The 19,059-nt window shown below is 40.9% G+C and overlaps 1 protein-coding gene across 1 annotated transcript; it reads left to right on the forward strand.

Moving 5' to 3' along the window:
- Positions 1-1,632: 1,632 nt before the first annotated feature.
- Positions 1,633-15,883, forward strand: LOC109470052. The gene is made up of 23 exons (XM_019768833.1): positions 1,633-1,763; positions 6,232-6,307; positions 6,633-6,791; positions 6,938-7,044; positions 7,209-7,338; positions 7,549-7,593; positions 7,811-8,028; positions 8,368-8,433; positions 8,691-8,742; positions 8,887-9,020; positions 9,381-9,449; positions 10,184-10,244; positions 10,425-10,582; positions 10,746-10,826; positions 11,034-11,094; positions 11,486-11,668; positions 11,785-11,874; positions 12,185-12,303; positions 12,592-12,715; positions 13,187-13,392; positions 13,611-13,713; positions 13,911-14,624; positions 14,710-15,883. Exons 1-22 carry the CDS (start codon positions 1,650-1,652, stop codon positions 14,621-14,623), a joined length of 3,069 nt encoding a protein of 1,022 aa, XP_019624392.1. The 5' UTR covers positions 1,633-1,649; the 3' UTR covers position 14,624; positions 14,710-15,883.
- The last annotated feature ends 3,176 nt before the right edge of the window (positions 15,884-19,059 follow it).

Genomic DNA, 19,059 nt, shown 5'->3' on the forward strand with positions numbered 1-19,059 from the left:
ATTCTATCATGTGGAAGACCGTGCAGAGGAAAATGGTAGTATGTGTTCCGATTCAACGCCCATGGACGGACAAGATGCACAGAACAACCACAGAGAAACTGAATCTAAAGATTACAGCTCATACACGCAGACTGGACAGGAGACTGAAGACATGCCATTCTATCAAATGCACAATAACACTGACATAGAGCATTCAGTTCCATCAGACAACCAGTCATGATGGACAGAATACAAAATGGGGGTCAAAAATGTTATCATGGACAACCTAAAACTCAAGTCGACATTAGCCTAAATCGGACCGGCACTGAAATGGAACCATTCTATCAAAATAAATGAAGGAGGGAAATAATTATCCGAGTGACTAAACCGAATTTGGGCACCACAACTCATGGTCATGTCTAGGCTAAAGACAATACCTAACGGTTCAGCCGTATTACAAATGTATATCACTGAGAGCAGGTGAGACATCGGTGAAGGAAATGAATGTGGTTGTAAATACTTCTTGTAAATAACCTAGAAGCCTGATCGAAGCTATTCACCGATATTGATGTAAAAGATTGGGTAGTGGTGTTTATACCTTCGCTTGTGAACGAAGCTTCTTGCATTAGACCTGGATCATGGATGAATTTAAGGATTGTTCACGGTGTATACTATAAAGTCAACTACATAGTCAATCGTTATTGTTATAACTATATTTAAAAGTGAAAGTATTGTGTGTTCGTCAAATGATTATGCATCGTATAATCGTTGTAACTACTACTAACATTAACTGATTAAGTGAAAGTCAATGTTCTTAACGGATATATATTCAGTATACATGTCTCAATACATTTACCTCTCTGTTGAATATGTGCTTTGTCTTTAATGAGTTGCCATCATCATTTTCGGTCGCTTGTCTGAACCTTGTAGTTAATGAAATAGCCCATTGACTCACTTCAATCGTCGTGATTATTACATCTGCAAAATTTTGGATTGTTTGCTATGTGTAACGTTAATAACGTTAGTTATACATATAAGCACTGTTTGCTTCTCAAAACAACAACAACAACAACACACACACACACACATACACACACACTCACGCAAACACACACCGCTGACACACACACACGCACGCGCGCGCGCACATAGGGAGAGAGAAAGGTAGAAGGAAGGAAAGAAAGAAAATGAAGAGGTGGGGATATCGATAGTACTACTAGTAAATGAGTTATCAGAGATCTCGAGCTGATTTATAATCTCAGAGGGTTTATACGACAAAATCACGTGTAAACAATCCTTATCCAACATCTGCTTGGAGTTAAGCTCAGACATTCCCGACCGAAACATGGTTTCCATAGTTATCTCAGCAGGCCTCCTGACCGGAAGACCTCAGCTTTTCTAGGAAACTCCTCCTCTCCTGTGGCCACTTGTTTGCACTTAACATGACCCCATAGGTGAAAGCAAGACTGTACGATGCTGCTTTAAATATTCAGTTTGTAAGATTGAATATTGGATTGAAAAATTTCAAAAGACACATTCAGTAGATTAAGACTTGAATATAGTCTATTGTAGGTTGAACGGAATAAGTAGAGAAAAATCCGCAAGTTTCTTCTCACTTAGCAAAACACTTTACACCTATGAGATCCTGTTGTGATCACACTCGGGACGTAATGGCGGCGAGGGGGAAACTTTTGGGGCTGTTTCTCCAGCTCACCGCTGTCCTGTTGGTGGTTCCGGGGAAACAAGGGCTCGATCTGCGGTGTCTGCGGACGTGCAACGTCAAGGTGAGTGTACACAGTAATATTGATATGAAATCGTGACTGCGTCGTGCAATTAGAGCGCAGTGGCCAGACCGAAGCAACCAGGAAAAGTTCGGGCTGGAAACACGGTACAGGGCAGGCGCCCCGGGCGGTCTTGTTGAAAATTTTCCACTAGAGACTGACATTACAGCACTTGTCGACTGACAGGTCAATCGTGGAACTGCTTTTCACTGGAAATAAAAACGAAAACGTTAGATCTGATACCTTTGGACTTGGAGGTCACGGTCGGATGGGCATTAAGGGCCTTAAGGGCGTTGGGCGTGAAGGTGTGCATACCTGCCTGACGTTCAAAGTAACAATCGCCCGAGCGAACTTAAGATCGCCTGCTATAAAAGTTACAGCCATCTGTAAATTACTGGAGTGTGGGCCACTTCTTATGTATGTATCACGTCTTAATAGCCTAGTAGGTAACCTCCAGACACAGGTGAAAGAGGGACAGGTGTGTGTAAATTCTTGCTGCGTGCGTGACAAGTGTTCATGTCATGTCAATACCTCAGGTGAAAACGATACCTGTGTTGCCATGAATGTCATTTGTTGCAGCGGCCAGTAACCAGAGCTTCTTTTATGTTAGGCAACACGAACATGACGTCTGAACTACATTTTTTAAGCTAAGTGTACTGTGACCATGAGTAAGAAGGAAATGTACAAAAGTCTAGTCTCTTTCTTAGTAGTTGGAAGCAATATATCCATCTGCTAATTGTGTTAATTGCTTACTTATGAAATAAATAAAAATGTTGCCAGTTTTTGGTTATTGCTTGGCAATGGAGGCCATTTCTTTGGAAAATATATTGAACAAATCATCACCTTAGATATTGAAGATATTTTGCCCTTGAAAGTAAAACCTTGTAGCCTCTACCAGGCTTGAGGGTGCGGCTGGAAATAGTAGAATTTGGCAAAATAGAGAGATAGCACGCCGAGGGAGTTTAGTGGGCCGGCAAACTGTAAAATGGATGGCTAAACTCCCTCGGCGTGTGATCTCTCTATTTTGCCAATTTCTACTATTTCCAGCCGCGCCCTCAAGCCTGGTAGAGGCTAAAAACCTTGTATGTGTTGTTTGATCAATTCAGTCATGGTAAATGTCAATGTTGTGGACAGAAAATTGAAGGTGTGCTGAGAAATCCTGCAGTGTTTGTTGTTGGTGTGCTGCAGCTGTGTTAAGGGTTGGCTATCACTGTGGGTTATTGCTACAGGAAGTGGAACACTTGTCATGTTTAGAGAGGACTCGGGGTTGGCAAGTATCTAATATTACCGGTATATTGTCGTCTCAGCAGAACAGAAGTTGACTTGCAGTCTCCACACAAACAGTTCCCCATCTCCTTTATGTAGATCGGAAGTCGAGCATAGTTTTAGTGTTATGTTGCAAAATGTAGAGGAAGAGGATGTTCACAATAAAGAAATGGCAGCTGAGGCTTAACTATATTATTTTGCTGTTTTTGCAAAGTGCATTTCTGATAGTTTGATGATACACTGGGCATGTGGCAGTCAGGGTTGGGTTGAATCAAAGTTACTGTGAATCTGATCTTTAGCCTAGGCACTAGTGACTCAATGTCACTCCCACTTCCTATTTACTAAGAAGTAATCACTCACCCTCGTTTACTCGCTTAGGATTAAGCAATCTTTGAAAACTAATTAAATAAGAGTGATGAGAGTGATTACTTCTTATAATATACATACTACAGTTGGTGTCACTTAGTACTTATAACGTTACATCTGATTAAAAATCATGGGAATAGATAAGGAGACCGCCCTAAATGATGTAATTGACCTTGACATATCACTAACCTAGCTTTTAAAGGCTGAAAGAAGCTGCATGCAGTCATGCATACCAACAGGAAGTGATTGAAGAAAAAAATGTTTTAGAGGTTAGGTGTGTGTTGTGAAGTTAACCTGCCTCTACATGTGGAATACAGCTTAAAATCCTTTTGGTTTGTTTTTTTCCAGGCTAGAGATTTTTAGAACTTCCATTAATCCTTCCAGTAAAACTTAGTTCACAACAGTCAGTATGTAAGGTCAGGGGAGCAGTCCAGCTATTGTTTGACTAGCAGTGACGTCTGCGTGTGGTTGCCATAGCTACAGTACCTGGTACGTGAAGAGTAAACACCTGCCTGATTGTGCAAGATGCCAAGCCTTACCTGCAAGGTAGTTGATAAAAGGCCTCAGTGAAATATTTGAACTGCAAGTGTTGTTAATTGGGCATGGTTGAGCTATAACGTAAACAGAAGGGAGAATTGTGTCATTCATGATCATGATCAAGGTGGTATTACTAGTATACAGCAGTTCTGAGTTAATGTTATATATATGTATTTGGTTTCCACAATAGTCTTTTACAGGGTTTTACAAGACCAGAGTGTTTCTCCTGGTTAGAATAATTTTGATAGACCAGATGAGTGTGTTTGATGTGCTGTCCAGGACATTGATATTACAGGTACTAGTTGCTTCAACTGTAAACATTCAAATTGTCCTTTATACCAGGCATCAAATTAAATTAAAAAACCTGACCTGTACAATTTTGTGTTTCTTCTTCTGTGTACATTTGTAGTTTATCGTCTAGTATGTAGTTAATCCTAAACAAATTTTGACTTAATTGCTAACACTGCATGTTGCCTGATGCATGTAATATTACAATGTTACCCATGCTTGGGAAAAGTCTTCAGTATTAAGGCTCAGGTATCACTCTTCATCTCATTTGAACCTATTGTATCAATGTAGATATTTCAGGTTTATGAATTATTCATTTAATCTACTACTAGGTATTTCAGGTATTATTGTAATAAAGTGTAAGCTTAGCTGCTGGCAGCTTTAGAGTGGTAAACAAAATATGCAAAATTTCAAAATAAAGTTCTCTTGTTGAACAGCAGTTATATTTTGTACAGTCAGCGCTAGTGCTGATGAAATCTGCAGCTGGACATGTGCAGAAGTCAGCAACTCCATTTCCTATGTTTCATTCCATCTCCTGTCAGTCAGCTCATTATAGATAACCATCTGAAGGAAGTAAAACTGGATAAAAATGAGCCCACATGCAGCATAGAGAAAGTTGATATTGCTGATGCAGTATATATTACATCTGAATCACTGTCAAGACATTACATGGAGATTGCACTTCGATCATGAGAACCAGACTTGTTCTGCTTTACTCTGTCCCTACATTCTCCACTTTAACATACTATGTCCAAGTATATACATTATTAGATGACATACAGTGTACATGCATATGTATGTATTCTGAGGCTTCTGGAGCACAGATGTTGGCATTCTAGTTTAACTTCGGGAGTTTTAAACACTCAGGTTTGCACTTTTTTTTGGTGACTGGCCACTCTTATTTTATCTTAAGTCACTAAACTGTGAGCTCAGCGATAGTTGAGTGTTGAGTCAGCTCCAGGCCAGGTTATCAGCTGTTCACAACATGAGCTTCTGGAGTTCCAACTTCCTCTAACTTGACTTGTTTTCCAAGTGGCAGCCTGGAAATGTGCCAGGGAGAAGTTGACATGGATATAAGGGAAGGAGAACATGCCTCTGTCAATGATAAAGTTGACATGGATATTAGGGAAGGAGAACCTTAAGAAAGAAGAACCTACTGAGTACGGAATAAAGATGCTTTGTGCTTATAGTAATCAATGCCTCTTTCAATATATGTATAAAACTGTCGAGTCAGTCATACACATGTAGGGGAGTGTCCTTTCAACAGATTTTGTCTTACTTATAATGTGCAGATAATATCATTTGCCCAGATACCTTTTCTCAGATCTCTGACAATTTCTACTCTTGTGCCTTGGTTAATCAAGATTGCCACAGATTATCCTCTACTGTAAACTACATGCACTATACCATTATATAGCGTTACACCAAGAAGGATAGAGAGATTAGAGAGTCTCTGCCACTTCCTTGTGTGTGAGTCATCCTACCATGGCCAGTACCTTAAAAAACTGACAAAGCACATTCTGTCATGGTCAGAAAAAAGTTGTAGTAAAAGTAGATTAAGGCATACATGGAATACTAAAGACATGGTGGCCTGGCAAACATGATGCCACTCAACATATGTACTTCTACATGATGTAAAGAATGTTTGAGTAAGGTTGTACATGTAATTGGCAATAGGCCAGATAAGTCTGACTTGGCAAAACACAGTTTGTTTGTCATGAGACATTATATGTACTGGCTAGTCCAATTCCATATTGTCCTTAAGGGTATACAAAGCAATGTAGTTCAGAGAGATTATCTCTTAACTAATGCTGTTGTGAAGGTATCTGAAGCTGGATTCAAAGTTTGGTAACATCATGTAACTCTCCCGGTTTCAATGCAGGCTGTTTATTACCATTTTCAAATAAAAGAAGGACACTTTCAGATTTTGATTATATATTGAGTAATACATTGTATAATTTCACAGTGCATTGTAATATCCAAAATCCATCTGACTTGTTATTCTATTTTCCAGGGGGATTTGACATGTCTTGCAAAGTGTGCTGCAGAGAGGAGCAGAAGAGATGCAGATGACTACCCACAATCTGGGCGTAAGTGGAGATAAGCATTATCATACTTTTAATGCAGATATAATGAACAGCTATAATCAGTAGCTTATACTGTATTCCTTTTCCTGTACATGAGTAAGTGTGTACATGTATATTGGAGAAAAAGGAAATATTTTCTTAGAGTTTGCTGGTTTTTTTTTATAGGGGAGTGGTTTTGTAAGTTTAAAGTTTCTTTAATGCTATCTAATTTTCCTTTAGATATACATGTATGAAAGTGTCTTATTTTTTTATTATCCTTTTATTTTACTTGATGGTTTGGTTGTTGATATATTCTACTGACTGTTTTGTCACTGATGTTATCCTCTAGCTTGTGACCCATGGCCATTTGAGGGTCTTAACCTACCTTGGGTCCCAGCTTCCCCTACTGATCTCAGAGTGGCAGGACGGATCAACGGTACCTGCACAGTCAATGGTGTTGACAGGCGATGTGAAGGTGTGACTGTGGAGTGGAGAGCTGCAGCTCAAGGTAAGAATGCACTACGGAAGAGAACTACATTTCCCTACCCATGTTTTCTATCAGGTTTCCATCTAACCTGATGAAATATATTCTATGGTTGTGAAAAAAAAAGACAAGTTCAAGTTTATGAGAATGTGCTGTCTTTATACCAACAGGACTCCGTGAACTAAGAGGTTTTCAAGCCAGCATACTAAGACCAGATCATCAAGACAATAATTGTTACCAGGTCATCATTCCTCAGTCAGTGGAGGCGGATGGTGAGGTAAGGTTACAACATTTCTTACCTAACTGGTCAGACAGAACTAAAAAACACACACAGTTTTCTGATCACCATACAGGGTCCACCATAACATGTTGTACTGATAACAAATTGTGTTTCAATGTGCTTCAATTAGAATGTAATATTGTTGTTCTCTCTCTTCCCAGACAATCTACAACCACACATTCTTCCCCATTTTCGAAGGAGGAAACTATGTCGTGTCTGTCTACTCCCTGCCGATGAACTATGACACACCAGAGGAGGCTCCACCAGCCAGAATCACTGTAACACCCCGGAGTAAGTTTTTCCTCAAAGTCATACTGTTAAGACATTGAAATTTTTCACAGTGAGTAATGTCTCTTACCTTGTTTACTGGTTGTGGGAAACAAAATGAACATATAACATGATGATGAATTATTTTTGGGTGTTAAGCTTGTTGTCATGTTGATTAACATGTTTCCATGTTGTAATGAAAGTTGACTGTGTTTGTTGTTTGTTTATGTTCAGGCTGCACAGAACTTTATGCAGATGATCTGTCTTTTTGTGGACCTGGTAAGAACATCATTCTGTTTCTATTCTATTGTCTGTCCATGATTATATGTCATTCTTTTATATAGTGTAAGTGAATATCTGTTTTATATCTGTAAATATACATGTATCTGTAAATATATTTCTATTCTTTGCAACAAACTGTATTGCAGCTTTGCTACTTAACATTATATTCAATTCAAACTACATGATTGTATGTACATGTATTTCTTTTCAACAGAAGCATGGATCCCCAAAAATATCAATATCACTGTGGCTGGGAGAAGTGTGGATGTCAACTTTCCGGTTGCTCAACATGATTATGGTGTCCTTCAATATCATATCTTCATAAGCAACATGAAGTGTAATAAGTCTGACTTCAACTGTGAGACCTGGAGAGAAAAGTGTGACGGACTTGTAGCAACTTTGCCTGGAGGTCCATATAGATTGGTTCCTAAGGTACAAATCAAACATTTGCCATTAACCATGATTTAAACCTGGCATGATACTCTCTATGGATAGCAAAATCTGGTAGATGGGCTTCACCAAATACATGTACTGAAAATTAAATTCTTTTTATTTTGTTGTGTAGTACATTTTTAAAGTCTATTTGCAAATCATTTCTAAAACAGGCTCTTGGATGCATTAATGGACTTTACATAGTAACGTTTGCACAAAAAGTCAGAAGCATTGAAATACATACATTGACATCTTAGAAGCACATTTTACACCTTACGTACAAGGAACGATGTCATTCCCTGACTTTTAAGGAGTAATGTTTATCATTTCCTGTTCCAGCCTACTGACAGCCAAGTCGTGCAGCTTCACTATGATGAAATCCCTCCAAGAAAGTATCTCTTTGAGGTATGTTGATGCGATGAGTAACTGTTGATTGTGATTACATGTATTTACTTTGAACCTCTTAGATTGGTCAGACCTAGAAAAGTAAGTAACAACAAGTAATGATGCTCAAACTAGATTAGGACAGACTCAAGATGACTAAATCTTCATTGATGTGATCTTATATATGAAAGTCTGAATTGTGCAAATTGCAAATTTAATGTCAAATGGAAGGTAGGTCATTCTTACATTTACCGATCCTTTCTGTCTTCCTTTACAAGGTCCGAGGAGATTTTAGACAGAGAACTTGTCCAACTGTTTTTGAAGTAACAGGTAAGGCCATGGTCATTCTAGATTTTAAAAATCGGGTTATTCAAAGTTGTGCTATCAGCTCTCCTTTCTGAAGTTCCATTGCTTCATTGTCTATGAGTAGCACATTATAGATTAAATAATTATCCTTTTGTGACTAATTTACAGACTGGGCCCCTCCTGTGGACTCCCTTGCCATCACAGAGGACATGTGGACCTGCACTGCTGATGTGTTATTCCCTGCTGGTGATGGTGTCCCTTCTTATAGGGTCTGCATGGATGATGCCTGTGTCTCTGTCACTGTAAGTAGTACATTTTGTGTCCCAAACAAATTATGAAACAGCTTGAATGTCACATCATTGGGGGTTTGCACCATTGCCTGCTCAGAAGACACATATTAAAGACTAGTCAAAAGTTGTAAATGTCAAACAAATAAATGTAAAAACACTTTTTCTCAAGGTACAGAAGTGAAACTATAATTCCCCAAATTAACATGCATGTTTAGTTGAAAAGAAAGAAAAATTAAATCTTTGATATATATTGTGCTATTCAATGTTACCAGAAATCCTTAGGTATACCTGTTCTGTTCCTTCCACAACTTATAACTTTGAGTGATCATTGGTCAATGGCAAAATCACATCTTCATTGCATTTTCTCCACAGCATGATTCTGGTCCCAGTGTCAGCCATACATTCCAGCCTGTACAGCCGTACCACGAGTACCAGGTCAAGGTCAGTCTCATCTTTCACCCTCCATTATTTATTCATTTTGTATCAATAATACCGGAACTTACCGGAAATCGGTGAAGCATATGCACAGTGTGCTATCATGGCTGACTGTTGGTGACAGACTCTATGTTAACAACATGTGTACCTTCCACAAGTTGCTTTTCTATAAGCAACCAACAACACTTTACAGTAAACTACAGCTTGTATCTAACCAGCACGGTTACAGTACGAGATCTGCAGCAAGGAATAATTTTAAGCTGCCAAAGCCAAGAACATCGGCAGCTACTAAATCTTTCCTCTACAGATGCTCAAAACTGTATAACACACTTCCATGTCATATCAGAAGATCAATACCTACCAGTTTTAAAACTCTCATCAAAGACAGATTGAAACAAGCTATACAGAATTGTCAGTAAACTAAGATTGAATATTAATTGTATATATACTGTGTATGATGATGTAAATATGATGATGTATATATGTATGTGTTTTGATGTTTTGTTACGTTTATGTGTATACTCTCTCCTGGAAGAATAGCTGTCACCCTCGGGTGGGCAGCTAAAGGAGAGTTTTAAACCAATAAACAATAAACCAATAATGTATCTGATGAGACTGCACATCATTATGTGGATGAGATTTCATATACTACCTGAAGTTGTGCTGACATTAGACCACTGTTATTATCAACACTCTGTCTTGAATATTTTGTACATTTAAACCTCCTGTGTTTTTAACAGGTATCTGATGACCGGTACACAGATGCTACAAACACCGTGAAGTCTTTCACTAGCTTACAAGGTAAACGGTTGAAAAAGCTCTGAATTTTTATGTTTTCTTCCTGGCCATTTCATTTTGTTTCGTGTATCAGCTGTAGCAATTTTCTGTTCAAAATAGGGAAAATTTTTATCCAAATTACAGATATAGCACAATATGAAAAGAAAGCAGTACATAATGGATGGAAATGTGTGTGTTTTGCAGGAAATTGGACTCCAAACATCACGGACTTGGTCACTACTGACAGTGATGATGGCTTTTTCATCAACTTAACTTTCATGTCCCCACAATGCATACAGCAGTACATTGTTAATGTATGCATCAATGGTGAAGTGCTATGCCTTCACGGGACTTATGATACAGTAAGTCACTCCTAAGTAATGTTACTCCTAAGTATTCACCCCCAAAACTCTGAGACATTATTAAACTATTTGTCCCTCATTCATAATACATCCATTTTGTCTACCTGCCTATTTGTTGCCCAGAAAAGATTTCAGAAATGAAATGATTTTCTTTTATTTACAGAAACCAAGCAACAAAGGCTTTCCATGGGTCACACTGGATTTGCCCGTGGATATGATAAGACAAGGAAGCTGGCAGTTTAGGGTAAGTTGATGGACTGATTTTATATTGATTAAGGGTTGTAACACTTGAGAGACCACAACTGCAAAACAACAGGTGGAAGGTACATGTATTGCTTGTTGAATAAGTTAATTAGAGATGACAAGAAGGTACAAATACTTCAGGTGAGGTGAGAAATACTTCAAATGCTTGGCTAGAAAAATCATGTCAGTCACTTTGTTGTTGTTTCAGGTTAAAGCAGCAGACATGCCAGGTGCACCTGAAGGCTTCTTCACGATCGACTTACCTCTAGGTAAACTCATGTTTTGTGCAATATTTTAAGAGCTGTTTAGTTTACTCAAAGAAGCTGTTTATAAGTAAGTGTAACACATCTGTATCCATATCATTGGAAAAGTGGTAACTTGTACATTGTAAGCATTAGCAAAAGAGATAAGGGTTTTGTTACGTAACTAGGTAGTATACTGACCCTAGCACATAACACATGTAGAACAACACTAGTCAATCTGTAAGGTAATTCAAAATTCAAATTCCACTGGTACCATGTTAGTAGCCCAAAAAGGGACACAGGAAGAATAGCTATAGTGTCAAGTTTATCCTAATTGTGTATCCAATAAGTCAAAGTCAGTTAAGTCAAAGCCAGAGAAACATCTAAGGTAAGCCTTTTTTCATCCCGAATGCAAAAGGATCAACAACAAGACCAACACCACCACCACCCCCTCCTCCAACAACACCAGACAGTGGTCCAAGTGTCACATCACCTGTGTCCCGCGACGAGAGCTGGAGGCACGGAGCTGCTGCAGCTGGGGGCGTGGTAGCTGCCGTTGTGCTGATCATCATACTCGTGTGCTGCTGGAAACACCCTCGACGTATGTACATGTATGATTATAACTTGCTGTACTTTAAATGAGAGTTAGGCAAAACTAAATCTACTGAATATTATATCCATAATAATATGAATTAATTTTACATTTTTTCCATGTAGGTCCCCAGATACCAAAGATCTGTGGTGACACTGACAACAACCTTCAACCCACAGAAGGCAGATATCTTCCATCTGTCCAGACTTTGACAGGTAGGAAACCTGCTTATTACAGTACATTAGGCCAAGTCTATACTAGTTTAGCAGCTATCGTAAGACTTTGACAGAGAGGAGCAAATAACTGTACTACAAACACTGCATTGATGAATCAAAGATAGAGTACTATCCTTTCTCTATAATCAGTTATAACTCAATCTGTATCATGTATATCATAACCCCACTACTTCACCTTTTTTGTTTGAGCTTCTCTAAGTCCTTTACTGGAATTGAAATTATTGTTCAGAGAATTTCAACTTTACAATCTAGAAGTTTTGATTGTGTCTGTTGCTGTTGTTGTTTTTAGATTCCCTGCCTGACATACGGCAGAAGACAGTTCTGCTGCTGGCCTCCTATGACTGTGTGGAACACAGGACTGTCGTGCTGTGCTTCGCCGCTTACCTGCAGAGGGAGTGTCACTGTCAGGTAGGGACAGAGAACACTGGTTTGGGTGTCACAATAACTATGTAATAACTCATTCTGATATATCAGAATGTCCTGTTCTTTACTATAGCTACTAGTATAGGTAATTACTCTGACTCCTCTAGATGTATTCAGTACCCCCATCATAATATTTAATGTTCATCATCATAGCTTATCGCTTGATGTTGTACATGTATGTGTACATGTACATGCTTAGTTTGATTAGACTAAAATACATCATTGCAGTATTGTACAGTTGTGAGTTTACACACCATGAAATTGTATTCCCAGGTGATTCTGGACCTGCACAAGACGGAGGACATCTCCAAGTTAGGGGCCATGGAGTGGCTTGTGAGTCACATCCACGGTGTGGACTATGTTATCGTCATCTGCTCTGCAGGGACCAAGTTTAAAGGTGAGGCTACCAACTATTCCTGTCTACAGTATTGTTACTCACTCAAACCTGATTGTATTGTGAATGTATGGCAAAAGGAAATGACCAATTTATGTGCCTACAGATTCCCATGAATAGCAATATACATGTATATCATACAATGTATATTGCACAAAAATAAGGCAAAGCAAAGCTAGAATGCATGTATGCCTGTGTGTGTAGTACATTTTTACAAACCCTGTATTACATGGAATTTTTGGTAACCATATCAACAGCATTTAGACAGTGAACCTCACATTTTTTGCTGTTCCTCCAGAATGTATTGTCACTTTGCTGTCTTCTTTCATTACAAGGGTGTAGAATTGAAAAATATCAAAATCAAACCAATTCTTTTTTGTAGTAATCAAAGACAAGACTTGTCACCTCATTGTTCTTGAGCTTCTTTTACTTATTCAAAATGCAATTTAATCAAACTCAAACTGTTCCCTGCAGCCACCAAGGGAGACAAGAAGTCATGTCATCTCCAGGAGATTGAGCCGAGCGGCGACCTGTTCACAGGAGGGCTGAAACACATCAACCTGCTTCTGCACAGCAGGGACGAGGACATGTCCAAGTTCATCAACGTCTACTTCCCCTACAGCAGGAAGACAGACGTGCCGGCAACACTGGAGATCGCCAGGACATTCAAGCTGATGGAGGTAAGGCAGGAAACTGGATTGATTGAGGTTTAACATTGTCTATGCTAAAAGACAATGTATTCCTATAGTCTATCTTTGGCACCAACTTTCTATTCATTAAACTTGACTACAATAATGTATATGGCTGACATTTTGAGGGCTGTTGTATGTTCTTGGCAATAAGTGTACAAGATTGCATATTCAGGAGTTGATTTTAAAATGATCATCCTTCCCTGTAGAGCATGCCAGCACTGTTCTGCCACATCCATGGACACTCCCAGTTCAGCATGGAGGGTGCTGTGCACATCGACGTCGCTGAGCAAGTCGGAAGCACAGAGTCAGGTAGATGTTTCATTTCATACTCTTTATTCTATTCCATTGGTATGACAAATCTCTACATTTGTATATAATACTGCTCAAACAACTGTTACTATGGTCTAAATGTAGCTCAATGTGAGCTTTTGGCATTGTACAATGTTCACCTGTAGAAATGTGAACTGTTTCTCCTAATTCTAATTCTCCTGTCTTACGTGTTCCAGGACGCAAGTTGCTGAGCGCAATTGCGAAGATGGAGGCAAAGGACAAAGCAGAACCTAACTGGTTCATCAGTCGTATCGTGAGCACTTCTGAAAGAGACAACGGGAACAGCAGCCACAGCAAAGCCAACTCAAACGGCAAGGTCGAAACCAACCCCACTGACAAAGGAGAGGAAACATCAGCCAAGACGCCAGCGGATGTCAATGTGATGGTCGAAGATGAGGCCAAGGTCTGCCCTGACGATGTTGATGATGAGGGCTACTGCCACAGCATCCCCATGAACCTGCTCAACAACGGCACCATCCAGTACGACCCCTTCCTACCCCAGCCTGATGCCCAGCTGTACAGAGAACCTGAACCATACGTCTACCGAGATATGATGGTACAACCAGCGGGTCCTCCTTACCAGTCAGAACCAGTCCAGTTCCCACTGTATGGCCACCAGCAGGACCAAGTCGGATGGCAATCGCCCTATGGGGATATGATAAACAACCAGCAGGTATACATGGAGCATGTCACACCCATGGAGCAGCCACACAGGCCCAACCTGAAGCTCCACATCCCAGAACCTCCACAGGGACAATACGTTCCAAAGGAACCTAGTAAGGAGGCTATAACTCCTGAAAGTGGCTGTTACAGTGGGGAAAACATTGAGGATCAGTTATCCTTCTTTAACCTGCAGAGTCAGGCAGCTTTTTCAGAGCTGCAGGTGTAAAATTCAACCTACCTACCTAGTCCCATGACCGACACTGGTTGTCGGGGGGACAAGGCAGACTTTGCAGCAGGAATTCAACCAAGAACATTTTATTTTTCAAAGCTGCCCAGTTGATGAAAATGTACAATTTAAGGACATTTCTATACATATCTGATATGTTGTTATACATTGTACCTTAAAAGTCAGTTTTAGTTTTCATGTTTTTTTTTCTAGATTTCATAGATTCTGTGTGCACTGTTGAATTTTCATATGATATGTCTAATAATATTGTGACCAAACTGGATCCTCAACTCATTTATCTTAGAATGTCATAAATGACTTTGAGTGTCGGTTGTCATGAAAAAGTTGACTATGGCAAGTTGGTTTTAAATTTATGTTCAGTATCTTGATTTTTATATACTGCCTGATGTTCAGTTTACTGCCATGGAGATATGTGGACACATACTGTAACAACAGTAATGTTTTTTTGTGATATTTGCTGTACATTTTTGATTTTCCCTCTTGTCATAATCACGAAAGATGAAAATTGTATGTTGCAAAAATTCTAAAGGAAACATTTATGATAAATCGTTAAAGAAAATATTGTACAGAATTGAAAAATACACTATTTAGGCAATACCATAGTGTATGTACGAGTATCCCTAGTGTGCTAACATATGCAGATTCTTTTAGATACCTCCAAATTGGTAATTGTGTATGATGGTTCAACCAACGGTAAACTGTATATATACTCCTTGAAAAGTGACAATTGACTGGAATTCTAAAATGATGTCGAGTGACTTATCTTTTAGTTCATGCAGTCAATATTCCTATTTGATAGGACCTGATATATTTTTAAGCAAGAATGGATTCAAATACTACAAATGTTTTGTATTTGGATTGCATGTCATATATGTAACGTTATATAGTATAACTGTATCATACATAGATAGCCAAAGATCATGTTAATGAATATGATAATCAGTACTGTATTTTGATAACCAAGTGAGTTAAGAATTCTTTTTATATGATCATATCATACCAAAGCATTGCTATCAAATTTTGCTGTTTTCAAAAGTTTGAAATTATGAAGTATGGAAACTATAGAAACAAGGTAGTAGCTTGAAACTGATTCTAATCATGATGACTGATGAATGAAGGTGTCAAAGTACCTTTTCAAGGTACAATTTTCTTTAATCCAATCAATTGAATGCGACCTTTGTTGCTTATAATCTGAGAGTGTATGTGTCTGAAATGCTTTATTAAAGATGTTTGTGGACATTACAAGTTGTTTGAGATCTTCTTCATTTTACATCTTCTTCATTTTAGTATCCCCACACTTGCTGTGCTGATGTGTAATTTGATGGTGACAATGCATGTCAGTATTGCATGACACCAGTGGAAGGGAGAAAGGTAGCCATCAATCATGTAGACCTGTCCTTGGTGCTGATTGCCATCTGCTGTAGTGTGCAGACTGTCCCTTGGTCTCTCACACAGATTTTAGTGTATAACTTGCTTAGTCTAATGCTTCATGTGCTTCCAACCAGTCTTGAAGTGTTAGACATGCAGCCTTTCGGGGGTTCTGCAGTCCCTTCTTACACCACCAGGAGGCACACTTGTTACCAAAAGAGAGATGCTAAGTACAATGTAGTTCTAGTGTAGAGATATCATACTATTAAAAGAAAATCTCAAAGAAAACCCTAGATTGGCAAAAGACAGTATCAAATTGGCCAGGCAGTATCCATTTGGCGAATGGGGTCTTTGGCCACCCTAGGGTCTGCTTGTAGAGGTGACCAAGGCTCTGTTTACAGAACTCTAAGGACTCTATCGGGGAAAACATCTTCGTCTACTGCTGCTGTGAAAGCCATGGATGGTACCATCCCTGACACCCCAGAGCAACAGCTGGAGCGCTGGAGGGAGCACTTCCAGACGTTGCTCAACCGCCCAGCGCCTCCCCCTTCTCCTCTCCTGGATGCACTTGCTGCCACGGCCATTGAGGACGACTCTGTTCCCACGGGTCCCCCACCTTGGAGGAAGTGGTCAAGGCAATAGGGAAGCTTAAACCCGGCAGGGCTGCAGGGGATGATGGCATCACCCCAGAGTTGCTGTTACATGGTGGCTACTCGCTTGCAGGACAGCTCCAACAGCTCTTCACTATCATCTGGAGGAGCGACACTGTTCCAGCGGACTGGCTCCTGGGAGTCATCCTTCCATTTTGGAAGAAGGGCCCGAAGATGTATGCAGCAACTATAGAGGGATCATCCTGCTCAGCGTGCCCGGGAAGGTGTTTGCTAACATCCTGCTCGCAAGGCTGCGACCTCTTCTCCTCCGCAAGCAAAGACAGGAGCAAAGCGGTTTCACCCCTGGCCGCTCCACGGTGGACAGGATTCTCACTCTCCGCCTACTTGCCGAGAAAAGACGGGAATTCAGGAAACCGCTGTATGCAGCCTATGTCGACCTGAAACAGGCCTTCGACTCGGTGGACAGGAATGCTCTCTGGCTTCTACTCAAGGCCCTAGGTGTCCCTGCCAAGCTGGTTCACCTGCTCTCTCTACTGTACTCTAACACGTCCTCCCGTGTGAAAGTAAACGGTCTACTCTCTGACAGCTTCGTCATCAAAAGCGGCGTCCGACAGGGCTGTGTGTTAGCCCCAACCATCTTTAACGTTGCGATAGACCACGTCATGGGGAGAACTGTGGAGCAGTGCAACTGCGGTGTCAGCTTTGGTGATCTCACCGTCACAGACCTGGATTTTGCAGATGATGTGGCAATCCTGGCCGAGGTACTCGAAGTCCTCCAACTTGCCCTACAGGCCATGGACACGGAAACCCAACCACTTGGGTTGATGGTCAGTTGGGAAAAGACCAAGGTACAGTGCCTTAGTGACTTCGAGGCCCCCCGCCCGGGTCCTGTGATCAACGCCCGCCAGGTTGAATCTGTAGAGCGGTTCTCGTACCTCGGCGGCACAATCACCTCGGACTGCAGGAGCGACGCCGATATCCATCTCCGCATCGGCCGTGCCTCCGCTGCGATGGCTAGCCTGGACAACGTCTGGAGCAACCGGAAGCTCTCACTACAGACCAAACTTAGGCTCTACAACAGCTTGGTACTATCCATCCTCATGTACAACGCTGAGACGTGGACGTTAACAGCCACCCATGAACTCCGTGTTAACGCCTTCGACACCAGATGCCTTAGAAGACTGCTCGGCATCAGGTGGTTTGATCGAGTATCCAACGCCACCCTGCGTGACATCACCAAACAGCCTCCCCTGACCAGTAAGATACGGCTGGCCAGGCTCCGGCTCTTTGGCCATATTGCTCGGGCGGTGCCCCCCCTGGAGCCTGCTGCTCTACTGAGAGAGTCGGCCCCCACTACATGGTCCCGTCCTAGAGGCCGCCCACGACGAACCTGGTGCGATCAACTGAAGGATGATCTTCTGACTGTCTCCCTCAACCTCGACACTGCGTGGGAGGCAGCCCAGGACAGAACCACCTGGAGATCCATATGCCGAGGCGCTACGCTCCCCATGGAAGCATGCGGCCTTGAGTGAGTGAGTGAGGTCTGCTTGGGTGGTATATTGGACCCTCTCTGGCCTGGCCAATTTGATACTGTCTTTTGCCACCCAAGGATCTGCTTGGAGATTTAAAAGACAGTTCAATATCATCATCTTTGCCTTTCTATAAGTTGCAGAAATATATAGCAATTGCAACATGTTGTTAAGCGTAGAAGATCTATGAGATCTTAAGTTGGGGCTGAAGCCTGAAGATAGTGATGTTTCATACACCCCAAGTGTTTGGCTGCCAGAGCTTCCACCCAATATCTGCTTGGAGATTAGAGATGCCTTAAACTGCTATCATGCTAATGCTCATTAGACCGTGGATTTATTCGTAAATACATGTAAAAGAGAAACAAGGGAAATCGTAGATTTCAAACCTCCGGGTTTTTTTGTGTTCTATTGGTTTAGGTTATTTGTTTGTGTGTAGTATGAAGTTATGTGCGTAATATGTTTGTATGTTTGATGGCTACTGACGGTTGGTTCGGTATGGACTGTTGATTAACGTGTCTCACAGTCTGACAGCCTGCACCGTCACCCGCGCCATTATCCCCGCCGTCATCCCGCGCCGTCATTGCTGCGCCGTCACCCAACATTTTTATCGGAAGCAGACACCCCTCTGTTTGACCCCTTTTGAATGCTAAGACCCAAAACTGCAACCGCCCCATTCCTTAACAACATGGTAATTACCATTTTCAGCATGGCGGGGGTGTCCGGAGCACTTAAAAAACCTTTTATTTCGACGCCCATAAACACATATGCAATTAAACAAAAACGTTCTGCATCATCTGCAGCCCAATAGCAATACGTATACCGAACCACAGACAAATCCGTCCAGCCGATCGCGAGAAACAGCTGCTGACAGAAATGTTTCGAACCATAGTAAAACCTCCTCGCGGAA

The sequence above is a fragment of the Branchiostoma belcheri genome, unplaced genomic scaffold, assembly GCF_001625305.1.
Source record: "Branchiostoma belcheri isolate BF01 breed outbred unplaced genomic scaffold, Haploidv18h27 scaffold10, whole genome shotgun sequence".
NCBI classification, from domain to species: Eukaryota; Metazoa; Chordata; class Leptocardii; order Amphioxiformes; family Branchiostomatidae; genus Branchiostoma; species Branchiostoma belcheri.

Excerpts from the sequence above, each read along its gene's own strand:
- LOC109470052 (XM_019768833.1), top strand. The coding sequence starts at position 1,650 with ATGGCGGCGAGGGGGAAACTTTTGGGGCTGTTTCTCCAGCTCACCGCT. Across the intron at positions 7,594-7,810 it reads TCTGTCTTTTTGTGGACCTG|AAGCATGGATCCCCAAAAAT; the intron begins GTAAGAACATCA and ends TCTTTTCAACAG. Across the intron at positions 8,029-8,367 it reads CATATAGATTGGTTCCTAAG|CCTACTGACAGCCAAGTCGT; the intron begins GTACAAATCAAA and ends TTCCTGTTCCAG.